Source organism: Malaya genurostris, chromosome 1 (assembly GCF_030247185.1).
Source record: "Malaya genurostris strain Urasoe2022 chromosome 1, Malgen_1.1, whole genome shotgun sequence".
NCBI classification, from domain to species: domain Eukaryota; kingdom Metazoa; phylum Arthropoda; class Insecta; order Diptera; family Culicidae; genus Malaya; species Malaya genurostris.
In genome coordinates, this window is record NC_080570.1 from 102,486,912 (window position 1) to 102,507,786 (window position 20,875).

At 36.2% G+C, this 20,875-nt stretch overlaps 1 protein-coding gene across 1 annotated transcript in view; it reads right to left on the reverse strand.

The window, feature by feature from the left end:
* Nucleotides 1-19,198, reverse strand: part of LOC131425278 (protein yellow) — a 45,539-nt gene extending 26,341 nt beyond the window's left edge. The window contains exon 1 of the mRNA XM_058587037.1: nucleotides 18,807-19,198. Coding sequence (XP_058443020.1) covers nucleotides 18,807-19,041 — 235 coding nt within the window. The 5' untranslated portion in view covers nucleotides 19,042-19,198. The remainder of the gene's footprint in view (nucleotides 1-18,806) is intronic.
* Nucleotides 19,199-20,875: the final 1,677 nt, after the last annotated feature.

Sequence of the window (20,875 nt, forward strand, 5' to 3'; positions counted from 1 at the left end):
CCAAACTAAACGCTTTCCTGGGCCAACGACTAACAGAAGGCCTCCCAACCCCTGGTGGGACAAAGAGTGCTCAGAGGCTAAACTCGCAAAACAAAATGCTTGCAAGACGTTTCTAAAACGGGGAGGAGGAACTCCTCAGAATTTTGAAAAACTTATGGCTTTAGAAACCAAGTACAAGAGCATACTTCGAGCCAAAAAATGTAGCTATTGGAGACATTTTGTCGAAGGTTTGTCAAAGGAAACCTCAATGAGCACTCTTTGGAACACGGCCAGACGAATGAGGAATCGTAACGTGGGCAATGAGAGTGATGAATACTCGAACCGATGGATATTTGACTTTGCTAGGAAAGTTTGCCCAGATTCTGTTCCTACGCAGAGCATTATAAGGGAATCTCCTCCAAATAATGGTTTTATTAATAACCCATTTTCAATGATGGAATTTTCTATAGCACTCTTGTCTTGTAACAATAACGCTCCTGGGTTGGACAGAATTAAATTCAACTTGGTGAAGAATCTGCCCGACCTCGCAAAAAGACGTTTGTTGGAATTGTTCAACAAGTTTCTTGAGCAAAATATTGTTCCACCTGACTGGAGACAAGTGAAAGTTATTGCCATTCAAAAGCCGGGGAAACCAGCTTCCAATCACAACTCATATAGACCCATTGCGATGTTGTCCTGCATCAGAAAATTGTTCGAAAAAATTATTCTACGACGTCTCGACACTTGGGTCGAGACGAACGGTTTGTTGTCAGATACTCAGTTTGGCTTCCGTAGAAATAAAGGGACGAATGATTGCCTTGCATTACTTTCGTCTGACATCCAAATTGCCTTCGCTCAAAAGCAACAAATGGCATCTGTATTTTTAGACATTAAAGGAGCATTTGATTCAGTTTCCATTGATGTTCTTTCAGACAAGCTCCACCAACATGGACTCCCAGCGGTTATAAATAATTATTTGCACAACCTTTTGTCAGAGAAACGCATGCATTTTTCATATGGCGATTTGACAACATTCAGAATTAGCTACATGGGTCTACCGCAAGGCTCATGCCTCAGTCCGCTCCTTTATAATTTTTACGTGAATGACATTGACAGCTGTCTTGTAACCCCATGTACACTAAGACAATTGGCAGATGATGGCGTGGTTTCAGTTACTGGACCCAAAGCTATTGATCTGCATAAACCATTGCAAGATACCTTAGATAACTTGTCCGTTTGGGCTGTTCATCTTGGTATCGAATTTTCTGCGGAGAAAACAGAGTTAGTCGTCTTTTCAAGAAAGCATGATCCCGCGCAGCTTCAGCTCCATATGATGGGAAGAATGATCCAACAGGTTTTAACTTTTAAATACCTCGGGGTGTGGTTCGATTCCAAATGCAAGTGGGGAGGACACATTAGGTATCTGATAACGAAATGCCAACAAAGAGTAAATTTTCTTCGAACAATAACAGGATCTTGGTGGGGTGCTCATCCGCAAGATCTAATAAAATTGTATCAAACAACGATACTTTCAGTGATGGAATATGGATGCGTTTGTTTTCGTTCCGCTGCAAACTCTCATATTATCAAACTTGAGCGAATTCAGTACCGTTGTTTGCGAATTGCCTTAGGCTGCATGCATTCAACACATACAATGAGTCTTGAAGTTCTGGCGGGAGTTCTTCCATTAAAAGATCGATTTTGGGAGCTTTCATCACGCCTGCTAATAAGATGTGAGGTGCTGAATCCCATGGTAATTAATAATTTCGAACGACTAGTCGAGCTTCGATCTCAAACAAAATTCATGACAGTATATTTTAACCATATGTCACAGGAAATCAACCCTTCAAGATATATTCCTATCCATGTCAGCCTCCTAAATGTCCCTGACTCAACTTTATTTTTCGACACATCCATGCAGCGCGAAGTGCGTGGAATCCCGGATCACCTACGCTCGACGGAAATCCCTAAAATATTTTCAAGTAAGTTCAGGCATATTGACTCTGAGAAAATGTTTTACACGGACGGATCGCGAATTGAAGAAGCGACAGGGTTTGGTATGTTCAACAATAATGTTTCGGCCTCATTTAGGCTTCAAGAACCTGCATCTGTTTATATAGCAGAGCTAGCAGCAGTTCATTATAGTTTGAGTGTAATCGTCACATTATCTCCAAACCATTATTTCCTCTTCACAGATAGTCTGAGTGCAATTGAAGCCATTCGCTCTAACATGACTGGCAAGACTGAACCGTTTTTCCTGGGCAAAATAAAACAGTGCCTGAACGACATATTGAACAATAATTATCTAATCACTATAGTCTGGGTCCCGGCTCATTGCTCCATTCCTGGCAATGAAAGAGCCGATATTTTAGCCAAACGTGGTGCTATTGAGGGTGAAATTTATGAGCGACCGATTGCTTTCAACGAATTCTATAGCTCGTCTCGCCAAAGAACACTTGCCAGCTGGCAAGCTTCTTGGGATAGAGATGATCTGGGTCGGTGGATGCACTCAATTATTCCGAATATATCGACAAAGGCATGGTTCAGGGGACTGGATGTGAGTAGGGATTTCATTCGTGTGATGTCCAGACTCATGTCCAATCACTACACGTTAGATGCACATCTCCTTCGAATTGGGCTCTCCGAGACTAATCATTGTGCTTGCGGAGAAGGCTATCGGGATATTGATCATGTCGTTTGGACATGCGTGGAGTATCGTGATGTCAGATCTCAACTAATAAATTCTTTGCGTACCCAAGGTAAACTATCCAATATCCCAGTTCGAGACATTCTTGCTTGTCGTGACCTTTTATACATGAAACTTATTTATCATTTCATAAAGAAAATTGGAGTTTCAATTTAATAAAGGCCCCTTTTAAGACTTAGCTCTGATCCCAGCTGCGTCCATGAGTTCAACCAATAGCTAAATTAGAATAAAAATTATGTAATGATACAAACAAACTCGAAACAGTTTATGAAATTATCAACAAAATGTCAAAAAAAAAACAGCTTATTTTATAATTTATAGAAGGTAATCGTTTGGTTCAAATAATATTTCCGAGTAGATTTCATAATTAATGACGAGTTACCTAAGATGATATTTAAGCTATAAGAGAATATGTTTTAATAAATTCAAAACGTTGTGACTATGTTAGAATTAAATTAGGATAAGAATATTATGTAAAAGTGATGCTACGGCGAAGAAAAACTTATGTAAACTGCCTTAAGAAATAAACGTATTTATGAAAAAAAAAATTTCCAACTCGGCCCCGGCATCAAAATAAACTTTGCACATTTGCAAATCCTGTTTGAAACACGCATTTATTATTAATTAATGAATCGAAGGTGAATATTTTGCGGTGACTTGTCAATTCCGCAATGTTGCATACCAGTAGTAGCTATTTCTTGTATTTAGAACTGATTAGAAGACTGATTTATACGTGTTTACTGAGGTCTGAGCATTAACTAGATCCTACATAAAGAAATAAGGGACATAGCGAAGATCAATTACCGTACAGCCGATTAAGGTGGGTAGTGTTGTTTTTGTTGTGTGACATAAATAATAATTCTGACAAGTGGGAACAGTGCCCTTTACTTCACGTGGGTTTCCTTCGTCGATTCAATTTTCGTCTCCTGAATCTGCGCGCCCATGCGATTTATTTGCCGGTTTGGCTGGAAGTAGAGCTGAGTCTGTTTGCAATCTAGCTGCTGTCGATCCACAAATCGGAGCCTTTGGAAAAACTGTTCAAATTTATGTCTTCTGAGTCTGACACAAACGAGTGTTGTGTTAAAAATGACATATTTTTTACAATTTATTTCAATTTTTAATACAATTCCGGCGCATCTTTTCCTGATTTTATTTAATAAATCTCTCATATGGTTGAAAAATAAACCAATCGGATCATTCTGCTTAAAATTGCAATTCAAGAAAAGCGAAAATCGTAGACTAAAACTCTTCCGCTTTCCTTAAAACTGCTCGAGAAAAAATATTTCAGTTTCAGCTATCCTATATGGATTTCTTGCAGAAATTATTGCGATATAATGATTTACGTACCTTCTATAAGTAAACCCGCAAAATAGGAACCTTCAAGCTAACACGCGAAAGGCAATGGATACGGAATGTTGTCGTAAAACTATTTATTTTTCCGGAAAACTGCTTTTGTAACAGAAAATATTTAGTTTTGTTTATTTTGTGTAGCGCAATCTAATACAAATCCATTGAAGCAGCAACAATTTTTTTATTAGGGAATTTAAATCTACATTCATAAAATGTAAGCAATTTTCCAAACGTTTGTGAAAAATTGATCAAAACTGATATTTCATCCAAAAAGTCAGGCTTAACATTCATTTGAGAAGAAGTAAATTTAAAAAAAAATTGTTTGGAACTCAATCGTGCTATACATAGATACATAGATCTTTGACATACCTACCAAATAAAATGCACGTAATACAAAAAATAACCAATACAAGTTAACACGGTTTACTCTTGATCCTTAATTAATGTCATTTTGTATTTCGCAGTCCTAAGCTATTTGAATCATGTTATACATACCAGTCATTCGACGAATCACGTGCTCTTTTTTCTGTTTTATGCAGAACTACGTTGAATTCACATTTTTATTAGTTTGATTAGTTGAATCCACATTTTTTTTGCAGTGATGGTGAAACAGTAGTTTGTGCGAAAACCTCTTTTAGTTATTGAGTTTTTAACCGGGAATTTCGGCAATTATTAGTCAGTATAAGTGCCGCTCGGACACGAACGTAGTTCGCGTAGGAAACAAGTACGAATGTCACTTTGACATTTGCTTTTACTATTATACTTCCGAACATTTCCAATGATTAATTTAACGTCCGCTTTCATCAGTCTTTGCGTCTGATTCTTAGTGATCATAACATCTGTGAGACTAGTACTACAATTCTGCTGGTGCTAAAAGTTCTTACCAGTCGGTGATTGAATATGATCACTGATTGCTCGCCAGTCTGTTCCATATCCCTTAAGCCCTTCCCTCATTCCAGGAAGTCAAGCACCATTGATTTGATGTTGTTTCGACAATGGTGATTCTAACATTGTGGTCATTTATCGCTCGGGACGGAAAACTACAGCAAAATCTAGCCATGGTTCTTAAGCCAAATAGTTTTCATTTGTAACGATAGAACTATAACCAACACAACCCATACGCATGCATATGGCTTGCTGACACAAAAACAACGTCTTAAATAACTATACAACAAATGCCTGAAAAAAAGTCAATACGAAAAAAAGCTAACAAAAATCCTTTGCTTGGATGATAAAACAAATGTCAAAGCAGGCTTCAAATACCTTCTTCGCTGTGTGATTCTAGACAACAACTTAGGATGAAGCCAGAGAGAAAGCGACACGAGACGCGTGTCCATTCAAGTTCAGCAGGAAAATGACATGCATGTCAGAGTAAGTGCGATGCGATCGGTCAGTAGTCGCTTCGCAACGCATCGAGTTCACTCTGATATTCTTGTCATTTTTCTGCTGAACTGGAGTGGACGGAGCTATGCCGCGCGACTCTGTGCGATCTGCCAAGCTTCGCTTCGCGTCACTTTCTCTCTTGCTTCACCCTTAGGTTGATGTCAGAGTGAGCACGGAACGCGGACCGAAGCGAATCGATTCAATGTGATATACTGTTTTCGCATCGCATTCACTCTGACAGGTTTGCTTTGATCAAATGCAACTAGCTCGCACGCGCGCCTCGACGCATCGCGTGACGCTTTCATTCTGACATCAACCTTTGGTTCCGCGCTCACTCTGACATCAACCTTAGTTATCACTTGTCGCCTCATTCCGCGACCATTAGAAATTAGTGTATCTCCAAAACAGTAATCGTTTGCAGCGTTGGACATCATTATTTTATTGGACGTAGAGTGCCTATAACCAGAATGATGACAGCTGTTCGTTTGGAATTACAGCTTCCAGTTCCAAACAAGCAAACGACCTGTTAATAACAATGTAAAGCTAACGACACTGCCAAGATTTTGGATTAAATGTTTTGAACTGTTGTCAACATTACGGATAAGAAGTCGTCACTCTGGTTATAGGCACTCTAACTGGACCCACTTGAGATAAGAATGTTTACGTGTTAGACTGGTTGTGTTGTGGATTATTCTAGGAACTCAGAAATTACACAATAGCGATTCTGCCAGGAACCGATTAGGGTAATGTATATTTACTTAGAATCACCAAACACACCTTTATAAATTTTTCGAAAAAAAAAAGAATAACGATAAAATTTTCGTTGTTGTTGTCAAGAAAGTTGCTGACAGCTGACGGAAGAAATTTTTTATTTTGTTTTATAAAACGTTGCGAGGTCAAAACTTGTCGAAGTTCTTTAGAAAGTACATGGTTTTGCAGGCAGCCCGTTGTTGTGGTTTGAAGAGTAAAATCTTCATAATTACGGATGCGATTAACCAAGAAATTTTCACCTTTTTGGCGATATACAAGGCTATTACTATTCATTCAGGAGCACACGAGTTATCAATTGTTCTGACCTGATTTGGCATTTTGTCATGATAGTGAAGCGACTCAGAAGAGGTATAGGAACCAACACAACATTGTACCAAAGGGCTACAATCCCCTGAACATACTAAATAGAACATTTTTGGACCAGTGCACAGTGGTCCTAATCATATCAAAACACGCGTTTTTTTGTATTTATGCTGCAGGGGTTTATTTTAAAACTTTCATGTCTCCAAAAGGATTTCTGATTCAACTGATATAGTCCACTTCTTTTAATATAATCAAACTTGTTACGAGTGAGATGAATACAACAATTCAATATAAGATAAAGAATTCGTGCCTTTATAAAAGTTGTAGATCTTGTTTAAACAAGAAAACATGTCGAAAACATGAACACTTTAAAATGCGTTGGTGTCGAGGTATGATGCATTGTTTATTAGGGACCCCCAAAATCAAGTTTTTCCATCATAACTTTTTAGAATTTTCGATTATTTTACAATTACATTTTAGCTATCAAAATACTTTTTTTGTCAAAGGTTGCATATTTTCAAATTTACCAAACACAAAGTTGTGGAACAATTTAATTACAAAATACTACATATTCGAGTATGTGGAAATATGTGGAACAAATTTCAACAAAGTTGGAAAGTATGGTCAAAAATGGACACTTAAAAAAAAGTATGTCCTAACCGAGAATGGCTGTTATCGTATCAAAGAACGCTCTCTAGCAACTCTTCACACGATTCAATCAGTACCATCAAAGAGAGACGGATATCATCGCAGCAAAAAAAACCGGTATGGTTCATTTAACATAGAGTGGACACCAGTGCGAGAGCGAATTTCTCACGATGACCTGTCTGAGAATCAAAGGTTAGCACGCTGCTGTAGGGATTCTCTCTGAAGCAACAAACGGTCGCTTATTCTCGTTTCGCGATCCGATTCTATATGGGCAGTTGATAATTGCGATAGAATCATTTTACTATTGCCGCTTATTCTAATTATGTGCATATAACCTTTGTATAAGTTGTGTCTATGAAAATGTATGTGAATGCTCCACACAAGGGTTCTGAAATCTGAGAATCATCAAGTCGAATCATTTTTTTTAGGGACCGTGGAATACTCAGAGTATAAAGTGGAGCAAAGATATGTAGAAAAATTCTCTCACGGTTTATGCATTGAGAGACACGAGTTCTTGTAGCATTCTACCGGATTGAAAATGTTGTATACAATATAAATAAATATCGAGCAGCGTCTGTCAAATTATCGGCAATTACCAACACTGGTCCTAACATTACATGAATGCTCTATCTCGTATTGTGGGCAAGATAATTTGTTTAACTCACATGTAGATGGATTAATGAAAACTTTGATTATATTAAAAAAAGCGCACTATATGAAACAGAAAAAACAGTTTTTACCGCAGGAATGTCATAGAATTAAAAGAGTAGTGTTTTCTATCTAGGAACTCGTGGGGTCGTACAAAACGGGATTCACTTGCGCCCATACTACTACGGATCACAAATCCGCGATCCGACAAGTACTCCAGAAGGGTCGCGAATGAAACAAGCCCAAGTATCACCTATTTGTTGACTTCAAAGCTACATACGACAAAATTGATCGAATATAGCTATGGTAGAATATGAATGAACAGGCGCGTATACAGCGGAGGGTTTCGGGGGATCTAATACCCCCCCCCCCCCCCCCCCCCCCCCCCCAAGAAACTCAAGTAATTATTTGGGTATACCGGGGCTTGACCGGACACGTGGTTATAACGGATAGCTTAAACATATTATAAACCTGCTATTATTTCGATTCATGGATTGACTTTGTTAACGCGCTTGGAGATACCGCAGTAGAGATGATTTGAGTAGAAATCCAGTTTTAATGTATGCTTTTTTCAATTTCGAAAAAGTTTCCGATTTAGCCCCATTCTCCTCTATATTATGAAAAAAAAACCGAAATGCGTCTGTGCATGAATATAGTTTACCAAATAAACTGACGCGATTGGTCAAAATAGTCTTGAGTCCCTTCGAATCTCGGAAAAAGCTACGGTCTTTGTCTCTTGTTTAATTTTGCTTTGAAAGAAGTGATTAGAAGAGTGAAAATCGATACAAGTTGATTAGCTTCTTTGCTTCGCTGATTTATTTGAGATGATCTGAGGGCCCATAGATTGCAATTCTACTCGGATCCAATTTCATTTTTGGAATTACAGGGCGACAAGCGTTAGAAATGTTCAACTGTTGTATAAGTGATGTCATAAAAGAGGACTATTTACCGAAGTAGTATCCAAACAATTTCAATTTTTAGATTTTGTTAATTATTGTACAAACAAATTCACTTTGGCGTTCCTAATTGGCATTTATTGCTTGACCTAAAACCTGAAGCACGACGTCTCCGCTACGAATCTAGCGGAAGATGGGGGAAAACGCATCCCATGCTTTGCTCAGAATTCATACAAACATGGGCAAACATTTTAATGAAGCTGAAAGCCCATCGTGACAAGATATTACTATGAAAGTATTGCAGGCATGGAGGCCCTTATTATCGGTATCACTTCAAGGTGAAAATCAACTGAATTAAGTGTAAGAAGTAGCTCCAGAAAAAATAAAGTAATTACTTGGACGAGCTCAATATTTTTATTAACATCATGTCACCAACAATTTATTGAAAATTTTGTTTTTCACTACAGTGATCACAACACTGTCCGCGATACTAGTAGTAGGTAAAATCTATTGAATTGATATGAGAGAAACGTGAATGTGAAAGTGGATGCTATTACCGTTATATAAGGGTCGGATTAATCACATCAACGAAAATATACAAAAACTAATTGTGACGTATTTTTTTATGTTCGTTTCATAATTATGAGAAATAATAGTAACTGAAAGTATTCAGGCTTGAAGCTTTTACATTTTATTTGTTTTTTGGTTAAGATATAGAAACGTTTCCTCAAGGGATACGTTTTACCCCATCTTTTCCTTCTACCTAAAACTGAAATAAACGGAAAAGTTGAAATGAGTAACAGTTTTTACCGGAGCTCAATGAATAAAATTAGTATAATAAACGAATCAAATGGTATAAGAAATATAAGTAATCTTTCTTTGTGTGGGCTTTGTGTTATAGAAAAGTCGTACAATCGTTGTGAAACCGGTTTCTAAGAAAATGTAATTATATTTAAGACTGAACTGATAAGACATAAGACTTAGAATATCTCACTGAACGTCAGTTCAGGTTCTGAGTGCAAATCACGGATTATCTTGGTTTAATTTTTCTTTGGTTATTACAGTACTCTTAGCAATCTTTCTCTCCAACTATTTGCAGAACTAATACTATTATCTTTTAATCTGCACTAAAGGTATTATCGAAAATACAGGAATATTCCGTAATAATCGAAAGAAAGAGTAACCAAAGAGAAACTTTCATTTATATTTAAGACCTAATCTAATTAATGTTCATCAAGATATTGTTCGAGCAGTTTATGACGAGCCTCCAAACAGTGACTTCTTAATACGATTTCAAAGCAGTTAAGCCAACAGTCAAAAGTCAGACACAGAAAGCATCCGATTCGAACAAGTCTTCAAAAGCCACCGATTTCGTTCACCACCTCAGTGTTGGAATGTAAGCCGAAAAATGTGCCACCTACCTAAGTGCAGAAGGGCTTAATAGAGGTTGTTCAGTGATGCAAAACAAAACGCAGTTGTTGGATTTGAATATTGGTTAACAATGCACAATTTTTAAGGAAGAAACCGGCGTTCGACGAATCGACAGGGTAATCTAACGGTAGAGTCATTTACGGCCCAGTATGCATAATCAAGCCTTGACTTAGCTAGTGTGTAATTACGGGCAGAAGACCACCAGTTGAAATGTAAGCACTGCACCACATTGCATAGTTCATCACTTTTATGTACAAAATATTGAGTTTATTTGGTCACTGATGGATAAAGAACTTTCAATACCTAAGGTGACGTATGTGCTCGATGTGGCGTTTCAGTTTTGCTTCAATGTGCCCATAATTATCAGATAATTACAGTAACTAACGGCCACTTGATTCATTTCCCTATCAACTGCATTCAGGTGCGTTTTTTATTACTGAGGATTTTTCCAATTGGTAGTAGAGGTAGCGATTAATGTTTATTCAATAACCTAAGCAGACTTTGTCAGCATAGTTAAAACTTGGGCATAGTAAATATATTAGAGTTTTTTTTTCATAAATACGGCTCACTATAGTATGAAGTGTTGTTCTAAAGCTTGCGGTTCTGAGCAGTAAATAATCATATAATTGTATTTCTTGTATTGTATATTTCTGAGGTTGAGGCGCCAGTTTTAGTTGATGATAACCTGAAACATAAAACAGCCAAAACATAATTTAACACAAAATTTCTGGTTAAAAACTATGCAGAAAAAAAGAAGTTTACGGTAATATAAAATGAACATAACTTGAGGATCGAAGATTTGATCTGAGACTATCATCGATTTCAAACTCAAACAAAAATTAATTGAATTTTCCATTTGAATTAATTGAATTTTCCATTTGTTATTTTAAATCAGCATTCAATTTTACTTTTGAAATACTTTGAAAAACGAATAAATACGTAGTAATCACAAAGTCGTATGTATGCTTTGTAGGTGCATATAGAGCAGATATGTACCCTCGTTCTTGTTTACGGTCGTATGCGATACGTTCGAAAGTAGGTTAAATTAGTATTATCGTTTACGTTCGAATCAATCACACTTTCAAACATCGTACATGCATAAGAACAAAACCAATTAAAATTTAAACCATCAGTTTTGGTACAGATTTAGGTTGTAATGAAAAATGTTTGATAGCATTTGTTATATGTCTTGTTTTTTCGTTGATTTTGTATGATCTTGCTTGTTTACGTTCCCATCGACTAATCGATGTGTTCATTGAAACTTTCGAACGAACGCGAACAAGCTTCACTTGAATGTGTACGAACGCGATTCCAATGCAAAAGAAGGATCGGCATCGCAGGTAATTTTTTAGGAAGATTCCAAGCATCAAAGAAGAGATGAATACTACTATGCGCGTATACAAAGGGGAATTTTGGGGATGCAAACAACTATCAACTCTCCCCCCCCCCCCCCCCGAACCTAAAGAAATTTTTAGGAGAGACAGGGGCTAGACCGCGCACGGAGTTAAACTGGACAGCTTTAATATCTTATACACCTGCAATTATTTCGATTCGCGGATTGACTTTGTAAACGCGCTTAAAGATGACGAAGTATAAATGACTTAAGTTTTTTTTCTGGGTACGCGCCTGAATACTACTTAATAAATAAATATCGTACTCAAGATCAATTTTGTTCAAGTCGGTAAATAACTTCGCGCAAAGTAAAAAAAGGATTCAAAATAGCAGTCCGATCAGTAGTATCAGCGAAAAATATGTTGAATTTTTCTTGTAATTTCGTTATGTTTGCGATAGTCCACATGGTGTATTTTTCGCAAAGTACCTAATAGACTCTTTTTTCTTTTTTAACGACTAAGTTTAGTAGTCAATATTACTTTTTTCTTTTTGCGATATTCTTGCATTTAAGCATGACCCTCTGTCACGTCTCACTTTTCCGTTCTATATTTTCACATCCTTGCTCTCCCTTGAGTACTATCGTTCTATAATTTTCATTGTCTGTTTCCACAAAAAAATGATCTCTGGTTAGGAGAATATCGCAAAAAGAAAATAGTACCTAATAGATATGGTAAAATTTGATGCTTAGAAAGTTGGAACCGCGCATATCTTCGAAGGTTCACCGAAAAAAAACAAGCCTTTTAATATGACTGCTATGTTTTCTCAATGTTTTATTCAAAAAACAAATTTATTACTTCATTGCAAATCACCTTTACATTCGAAAAGAAATTTGTTGGAAATTGGTTAAATTGTTTTCAATGTATTCGAACAGTTAATTCGCAACATTCAACTGACGAATCCAAACCATGGCATTTCGTCTATTCGTCTGTAAACGTAGCGTTCGAAACTAAACAGACATACATTCTAGCGTTTCGCATACGATTAATCACAAGAATTGGAGAGATATCAGAATGGCTTACCATATATTTGAAGAAGTTTACTATTTTGTAGCAAACGAGTTGCGTTCGAAATTCGTTCGAGTGAAAACAAGAATGATTTATTCGTATTCGTTCGAAAGTATCCGCTCGTCGCATGGTCGATACGAACGTGAAAATGAATAAGGGTGATAAGCTCTTATATCTGCTTTATATAAGCATTTAGAGTGAACTTGTTGGTTACTTCAGTCGTGCTCCAAATATGGACACTCAAAGTCGCTTCACAGAAACTATGTTGTGCCTCTAAAACACTGTGAGCAAAAGTGTGCCACTCTTACAATTGAAACAATTGGAAACACTCTTTTGACGCCACTAGTTTGTGTCAAGATATTGAAACAGAAGTTTAATTACAATATTGTTGTGTGGAGTTTGAAAAGAATTCAAACATGCCGAGATTGACCGATGTCGCCTCTAGTCCTAAGCTCAAACCATGAATGCGTTCATGAGTCGCTTGATATCGCTTGATTGGGCTGGGTTTGTCCTTTTTACTACTACGGACTGTGGAATCGCGACACTCATTTGTTGGCATAACAATGATTAGCAGTGCAGGCAATCCAAAAATAAATCGTAGAATTTAACACATGGATCAATAAGTCCCGAGACTAAAGAAGAGATGGCGCTCGTAGTAAACCAGTAACCACGTCTTTCTAGAGTACTAACCTATGTTTGAAACGGGTCAAAATTTTAAGTCGATCCGACCAAAAACAGCTGAGTTATCGAGGTTGGAGTAAAGCCGTTTTTTATTTTGTTTAAAAAAGGAAAAAAAACGAGTTCCGTGTTTTGATAAAACATTGTTTTTTAATGGGTAAAAACACCGTGCAAGCGAAACAATGGATTGAAAAATGTTATCCGGACTCTTGTCCATCAAAAGCAACGATTTGTCGGCGGTTCGCCTAGTTTAAACGTGGTCGTACCGACACAAATGACGCGGAACGCTCGGGTAGACCTGTGGAAGCCGTTACACCGGAAAATGTGAGTGAAGTGACAAAAATTATAATGAAAGAACGTAAAGTGAAGCTCCGTGAGATTGCTGAGACACAGATATCATATATATTAACTATCCTTCATAAAAATTGAGCATGAAAAAGGTTTTTTCCAAGTGGGTGCCGCGATTGCTTTTGATGGAACAAAAACAAGTCGATGAAAACAATGGCGAAATTGAACGAATTGGGCTTTGATCTGCTTCCTCACTCCCCATACTCGCCAGATTTAGCCCCCAGTGACTTTGCTGTCTCTTTGCTGATCTTAAAAAAAAGCTCCAGGGAAAAAGATTTGGTTCAAATGAGGAGGTCATCGCTGAAACTGAAGCTTATTTTGAAGCGAAAGATAAATTTTTTTATAAACATGGTATTGAAAAATTGGAAAAACGTTGGAACCATTGTATCACCCTAAAAGGTATTATGTTGATGAATAAAAAATTTTTGCAAAAAAAATGTTGTTTCCATTGTTAGTCTCGGGACTTATTGATCCATGTGTTATCATCAACAATAGCGCAAATTATCAGTTTATAACAGTTGAAATTACAAGTGATTGCACAAAACTCTAGACAGATTATTACAGTCAACACTAATAACAAAGAATTCTTTCATTCTTGCTTGTCGTGACCTTTCATACATGAAACTTCTTTATCATTTCATAAAGACAATTGGAGTTTTAATTTGATAATTGACCCTTTTGAGACTGACTCCTACTGCGTCCATTAGTTCATCATATAGCTAAATTTTAATAGAAATGATGTGCTGATACAAACCAACTCGAAATAGTTTATGAAATTATCAACAAAATGTATAAAAATTTCAGCTTCTTTCAAAATTTATAGCAGCTAATCGTTTGGTTTGAATAATATGATAGTTAAAAAAAACCTGTTTTAATCCACCTAGTGGTGTAATGATGCCTTTCTCATATCAATCATAGTATCATATATAATACTGTGGTATTCTTCAAACTAATTTTCTTCGATTCTTAAAAGAATAACCGAAACCGGTTTGTTTGACCGTTTACTGATAAAAACTAGCAATTGGAAAAAATTTGAGGTCGATTTAAAAATTTGTTTAAGGTTTTTCCCCATTTTAAGTAATGGTATACAATTTTTAACACACTTTACCCTATATTTCCGGATCCGGAAGTCGGATCCGCATGAAATTCAGGAATTACGCATGGGACCACAGGACCTTTCATTTGAACCTAAGATTGTGAAAATCGGTCGCGCCATCTATGAGAAAAATTAGAACACATATTTTTTTTTGCACATTTTACCCCATAACTCCCGAACCGGAAGTCGGATCAAAATAATAATCAGGAATTTTTTATGGGACCTCAAGACCTTTCATTTGAATCTAAGTTTGTGAAAATCGGTTCAGCCATTTCCGAGAAAAGTTAGTGCAAAAAAACGTTACATACACACATACACACATACACACACATACACACACACAGACATTTTGCGTACTCGACGAACTGAGTCGAATGATATATGACACTCGGCCCTCCGGGCCTCGGTTCAAAAGTCGGTTTTCACAGTGATTGCATAACCTTTCTATATGAGAAAGGCAATAAGAGGATTATATGTTTTATTAAATTCAAATCGTTGTTACTATATTAGAATTATATACGGATAAGAATTCTATGTAAAAGTGATGCCACGGTGAAGGAAAATTTATGTAAATTGGCTTAAGAAATAAACGTATTTATGGAAATGGAATGGAAGAATTCTTTAATACCTTTAATACCTTTATGTTGGTTGATGGCATCCAGTTTATTACTAATACAATTATAGTATTAGTTGAATGAAATTTTTTTGAGTCTTTGCTAAAGAATGATGGTGTGTTGAAGAGGAAAATTTTAATAAAAAAAAATTGGTTCAATTAATATTTAAGCGTTATTTACGGAATTAGAAAAAAACACACAAAATTAGAAATTACTTCAGAATTATTTGTAGCCTTAAAAAAATAATTCAAAACGGGAATTTAAATGTTTCCCATAATCCAGCTTTCTATGTTTCCGTGCTTAATTTTCAACACTTGTCGTTCAGGCTACCATAGCGTCATCGAGTCTGCTATCTTGACGCATAAATAACGCTTCTGTTCCTAATGGAGTACAGAAGGTGAAGGGGATTATCGTTTTCGGATTTCAGTTCAGATTGGACAAACGATCACTTGACCGTGCGTGATTGTAAGCTGGCCTGTAATATGGGATAGCGGACGCAAGCGAATATTTAGTAGGTTTTCATTATTGAATTGTTTAAGGCTGTCCACGATCACATTCAAAATACACCCAAACCTCCATTTACGTACCTTATATATGTATGTATGTATGCTTACACACTCTCCCATCCGCATATATGTGTATATATTTATACATATGAATAATTGCTTTCACTTCACCAATATTTATATGTATTAAGAAATACAAAAATTTGCACACATGCGTACGTATATTAATACATATATACATATATAAGGTACGTAAATGGAGGTTTGGGTGTATATTGTTTATGTTATGTTATCAAGTCTCGTTATGTACTTTTTAGTTTGAAAATTTTATGATATCACATATCACACAATCTACTAATAAAGCGATTATTAATATTAGGAAGTGTGATGGAAGCGTTCCAGTTTTCATTATATCCAAATATAATTCTAAAATTTCGAACATAAGTAACAAATTCAGTAATTGAGAATGAATCTAGTAAAACTAAGAATCTGTATTCTGGTATTCCAGAGCTGATTGCAACATATATTCTCTAATAAGAAAATTGAGCTAATGATGTTTCAACGGAAAGCTGAAATCTTGAATTGAAAAACTTGTTTCTGGCCCTAGAGAATTGGTGCTACTAAGCCTAATTCAAAACTAATCAAATGATTCCATACAAGAGATTGCGAAATCCTACAATACACTCTTAGAAAAAATTAAATTTGCCTAAAATTACGTATTGGAATAGTAAGGATGATGGGCGGTCAGAAGCATACGACAAACCAGCCGTCGGCAGTGAGTAAATGAATGGTAGAATGGAGTGGTTGAAGATTGCTTAATTTTTGTTGACCATTCGTCCGACGATGGCGTAGCATAGTAAGCCGAAATGTTATGCTGAACAAAGAACGTTAAGAACAGTGTTTCAATTCTCACCGAAAAAAATCAACAAACAATCATAATTATACCGTAATTTCTTCGGTAATGACACAATACTTTACCTATTAGCATGTAAAAATAGTTTGTATGTCTGTATCGATGTAAATTTCAGCTAAATTTGATGATAATACTTATCTTTACTAGCTTTGAATTGTAAATTCAAGTGAATGACGACGCTCTTTTTATGTGTTTCTATAAAGACACGATTTTTTCTAAGTGTGTAGTTGAGGTTTCATATACCATTCGACTAAGTTCGTCGAGTTTAGCAATGTCTGTGCGTGTGTATATGTATGTATGTATGTTAATCATAGAAATAATCATCTGCAGCAACACTGCTTTGGTTACTATGCGCTAGTTACCAAGGAAATTCAAAATTATAAATAAACAAACAAATTGAAAAAGCATTCCGTTTCATTGCCAATAGTTACACAAAAATTGGCTCAATAATATTTAATTTAATAACGAAGGATTTTACATGCGATCTACTACCCTAGCGCATCAAAAATCCAGATCCGAGTGGAAAATATATAAAACTTTTTAAAGATACGAAAAAAGTCAGAATCGTGAAGTTTATTTCATCAGTTTTGAATGAATTAATGGAAAATAATAAAAACGCTGTGTTTTGTGTATTTCTACTAAATTCCTTTTTTTCATTTTTACACCCGCAACGTGTTATGTAAACGGAAAATGCGCTTAATTATCTAATTGTTCTGGTTTTAAGTACACTAATACTCTGACTTTTTGAAAAATTACGATAGTATTGAAATAGAGCGAAATCTCAGATGTCTCCTCTAGAGTTAGCAATAGTAAATGGACATAAAAAGTGGTTCGTCAAAATGATATATAAAAGTGCCTCACACAACGTTTATATCCGCTTTGACAATTTTTTGAAAACATTTTTTTAACAATTTCACTTTGACATTTCAAGTTACTAAGGGGTAGTTAAATTTGCGATACAGTTTTGAATAGCGAGTGGCAATTTGAAGAGTATTTTTCATAAGTAACCATGTGATGAGTAGCAAGTTTTTAAAATTGGCTGAGAAATTTTTCTAGTTTGCAAATCAAAGTAGTCTATTGCCAAATAAACTCATATTAGGTTTTCATAATATCAAACTCAAATTAACAGGACTGATAGCCCCATAAAAATATTCAAATCCGACTTCCGTTTCTTACATTACAAGGAGATAAATTTCCAACATTTCAATCCATCATAAAAAATCGATTTAATCTTCAAGCTTGGGCTCAAAACTGTTCCAATTTGTATTTCATGTTAGTTTATGGCCTTACGAACTTTTTTTTTTGTTATTTATTCAAAATCGCTATTTAAATCGAAGTTGCAAAAACTACTTTAAACTGTTTCATTTTGTAGTTCACATTATATGATGATTCAATGATCCGAATTTCACTTTACTGGTTTCGAACATTTCGGAAATAATGGTCAAAATCTTTTAAATGGAGCTAACTTCATTTTCTCACATCTAATCGATTTGGACTAACTTATATTTAAATGTTTTAGAAAAATTTTACGCTCTCAAAAAGATAATTGATTTTTGGAAAGTGCCATGGTGGCCTTACCCCTTAAAGTGAATTAAAATACGTTAACTGAAATTTCGAATCTTACTTCAAATATGTGCATACAAAATTAAGTTAGTAATTTATTTTTAAATTGTGCATGCGACAGTTAATTGTTTTAATAATTTAAAATTCATCAATTGCGCTGAATGCCACAACTGGTAATGAAATGTTTCGGCTTTAATGAATCTTTTCAGATTGTGATATATTTGATTTTTTTTCCAGCAGAGAGTCCATATTGCAACTATTCCAGGGTTCACAAGAACAGTTGAAATTTAATCCTGCATGGAAATTTGTTGAAGACAAAATTTGACACTTGTTTAAGGGCAATTTCTGTCATCTCACGCATACTCAATGAAAGTAAAAACATACAAAGCACTTTTTAAAGTATTCCAACACCATTCAGATTTCGAAATAACTTCCAGTTAAGCCAAAAGGAATCACCGCCATAAAATTGTACAGTTTCTAAGTCGAACCGATTTTGTTAAGTGGTTTTACCATCTCAAAAACACCAGATTCACCAAAGTCTTATTAGAATTTCCATAGAAAAACGGCAATAATTACCATCCTTCCACCGCGGTACGGACACAAACAGTTTATTCTGCCAACGTTCGATTCCGACCGGAAGTCCATTGGTTGGGACATAGTCCCCACTGGCCAGAGCTTGCTGCTTCAACTGTTGGTTCGGGAACACGAAATCCAGCTGTCTCCAGTTGTAGCGTTCCTGCAGTTTCGTGGTCGCACTGACCCAAGACCCAAAGCCCAGAACGGCCACGCACATCGCCACAGTTTTCCACATTTTTTTTTGTTGGCTCACTTTCGACACACAATTAATATTTTCAATAAAAAAAATCACAGTAAGCCGTTTTTTTTTTTTGGAAACAGAACAAAAAGTTCTTGCTGGTGAAATAAGAACCGATCACCGAAAGGAAACACGTCCCAAACCGAGGAACTATCTATCGCGACTGACTAGCAGAAGACCAACGCACGCCGGTTATATCAGCGTTCCGTGGAAACCAAGTCACAAGCCAGTGGACGGCGCTCGCGAGGAACCTTACCGGCTTCATAACAGAATGCGAAAAGTCTCAATGATCACAGCGCACCCGAAGTGCACGTCAGGTAGGTAAGTTGTTTTTGTTTTCAGGCTCTCCTTTTGCGCTGCCCGACGTCTGACTACCGGTAGGCTGTTATGTATTAGTGCAGAAGAGGTAGCACGTTTTTATTGCGGTTGGCTGCAGCCTACATTCGACGAGGTCTCGTGCTGCATTCATATCAAACGACAAGTGGCAGCTTAGATTTGGACATTAGGACCAGTCGCCAATGTACAGAGGGTTAAAGGATGCTCTGAAGCAAGAAATGCCACCCCGCCGAATATTGATGGTGTTCAGCAACTGTAAACTGAAGCTAGTGGGCGTCGAAACAAAAGTAATTGCGTTCAAAACATAATGTTCGATTGGGTTTTGCTTCTGTCACTAGGATATGGTGTTGATTTTGAGTAAATCAGCTGTTGTTTTTGTTATGGTTAAGATAAAGATTCAAAGATTACTGAACCAACATCAACGAATAATATCTTAATACATTTCATTAAAATGAAGATTCAAAATATTTCCTTTTGGTTTCCGTTACTGATTAGCTAATCTAAAGTATAAACAACGGAATACTAAATTTGTTTTATCAATAATGCTTAAGATGGCAGATCTTGAAACAATCTTAAAAAACAAAAGCGTCATACAAGTGTCGACTCAAAAACGCATGCAAATTCATCAAAACTTGTCTAAGACTGCTTCGATATGTCAATCACTCATTTGGCTATATGCGCAAAATCTCGGACCACTGAGAGTACGATGCGGCGTCTAAGTGTTGCGCTCAAAAAAGTCTAATTGTAATGTGTATCAGCCAACTTATAGGGACCGTGCCCGACAACAAGTAGCGCCATTAGTGGCGACTAGGCGAAATAATCCTTCCATAGTTGTACACTGTTACCATATGTTTACGCTGAATAAAAAAGTCCAAACCCTGTTTTAATCCAACGGTTTAATGATACCTTTCTTATAGCAATCATATTCTCATATATAATACTGTGGTGTACTATTAAAAATAATTCTCTTCGAATCTTCAAATAAACCAAAGAGATTCAATAATATAATATAATTTTTAAGGTACAATGCTTAAGCTCTAAGATTTCAAGGGTATTTTCTAATCTTAATTCACTATTGTAGGTATTTCGGGCACTGGAACCCGAGAACTGATATAATCGAAGTTGGTTTGTATGTCCATCAACTAACATGACCTATAAACTGTACTAGATTTTATTCATATTTTGAAGATTTTATACGATTTTGACATCGTATTCTAAACGATGATTTTAATTGCATCTGAAAAATGTTTATTTATTTATTTGCCTTATTTTCGATAGCAGAATAAGATCTTTCATATAAACCTAAGATTAGGAATGCCGGACTGCCATCTCTGAGAAAAGTAAGTCCTTTTTAGAGTATATGACTATTATCTGCGTCGTTATTCGAAAAACCGGAAACCAGGATAACCGGAATCGGTTTAGAGGCTGTCCATAAAAGACGTCACGCCAAAAGGGGGAGGGGGGTGTTTCATAAAACGTGACCTTTTGTGACAGG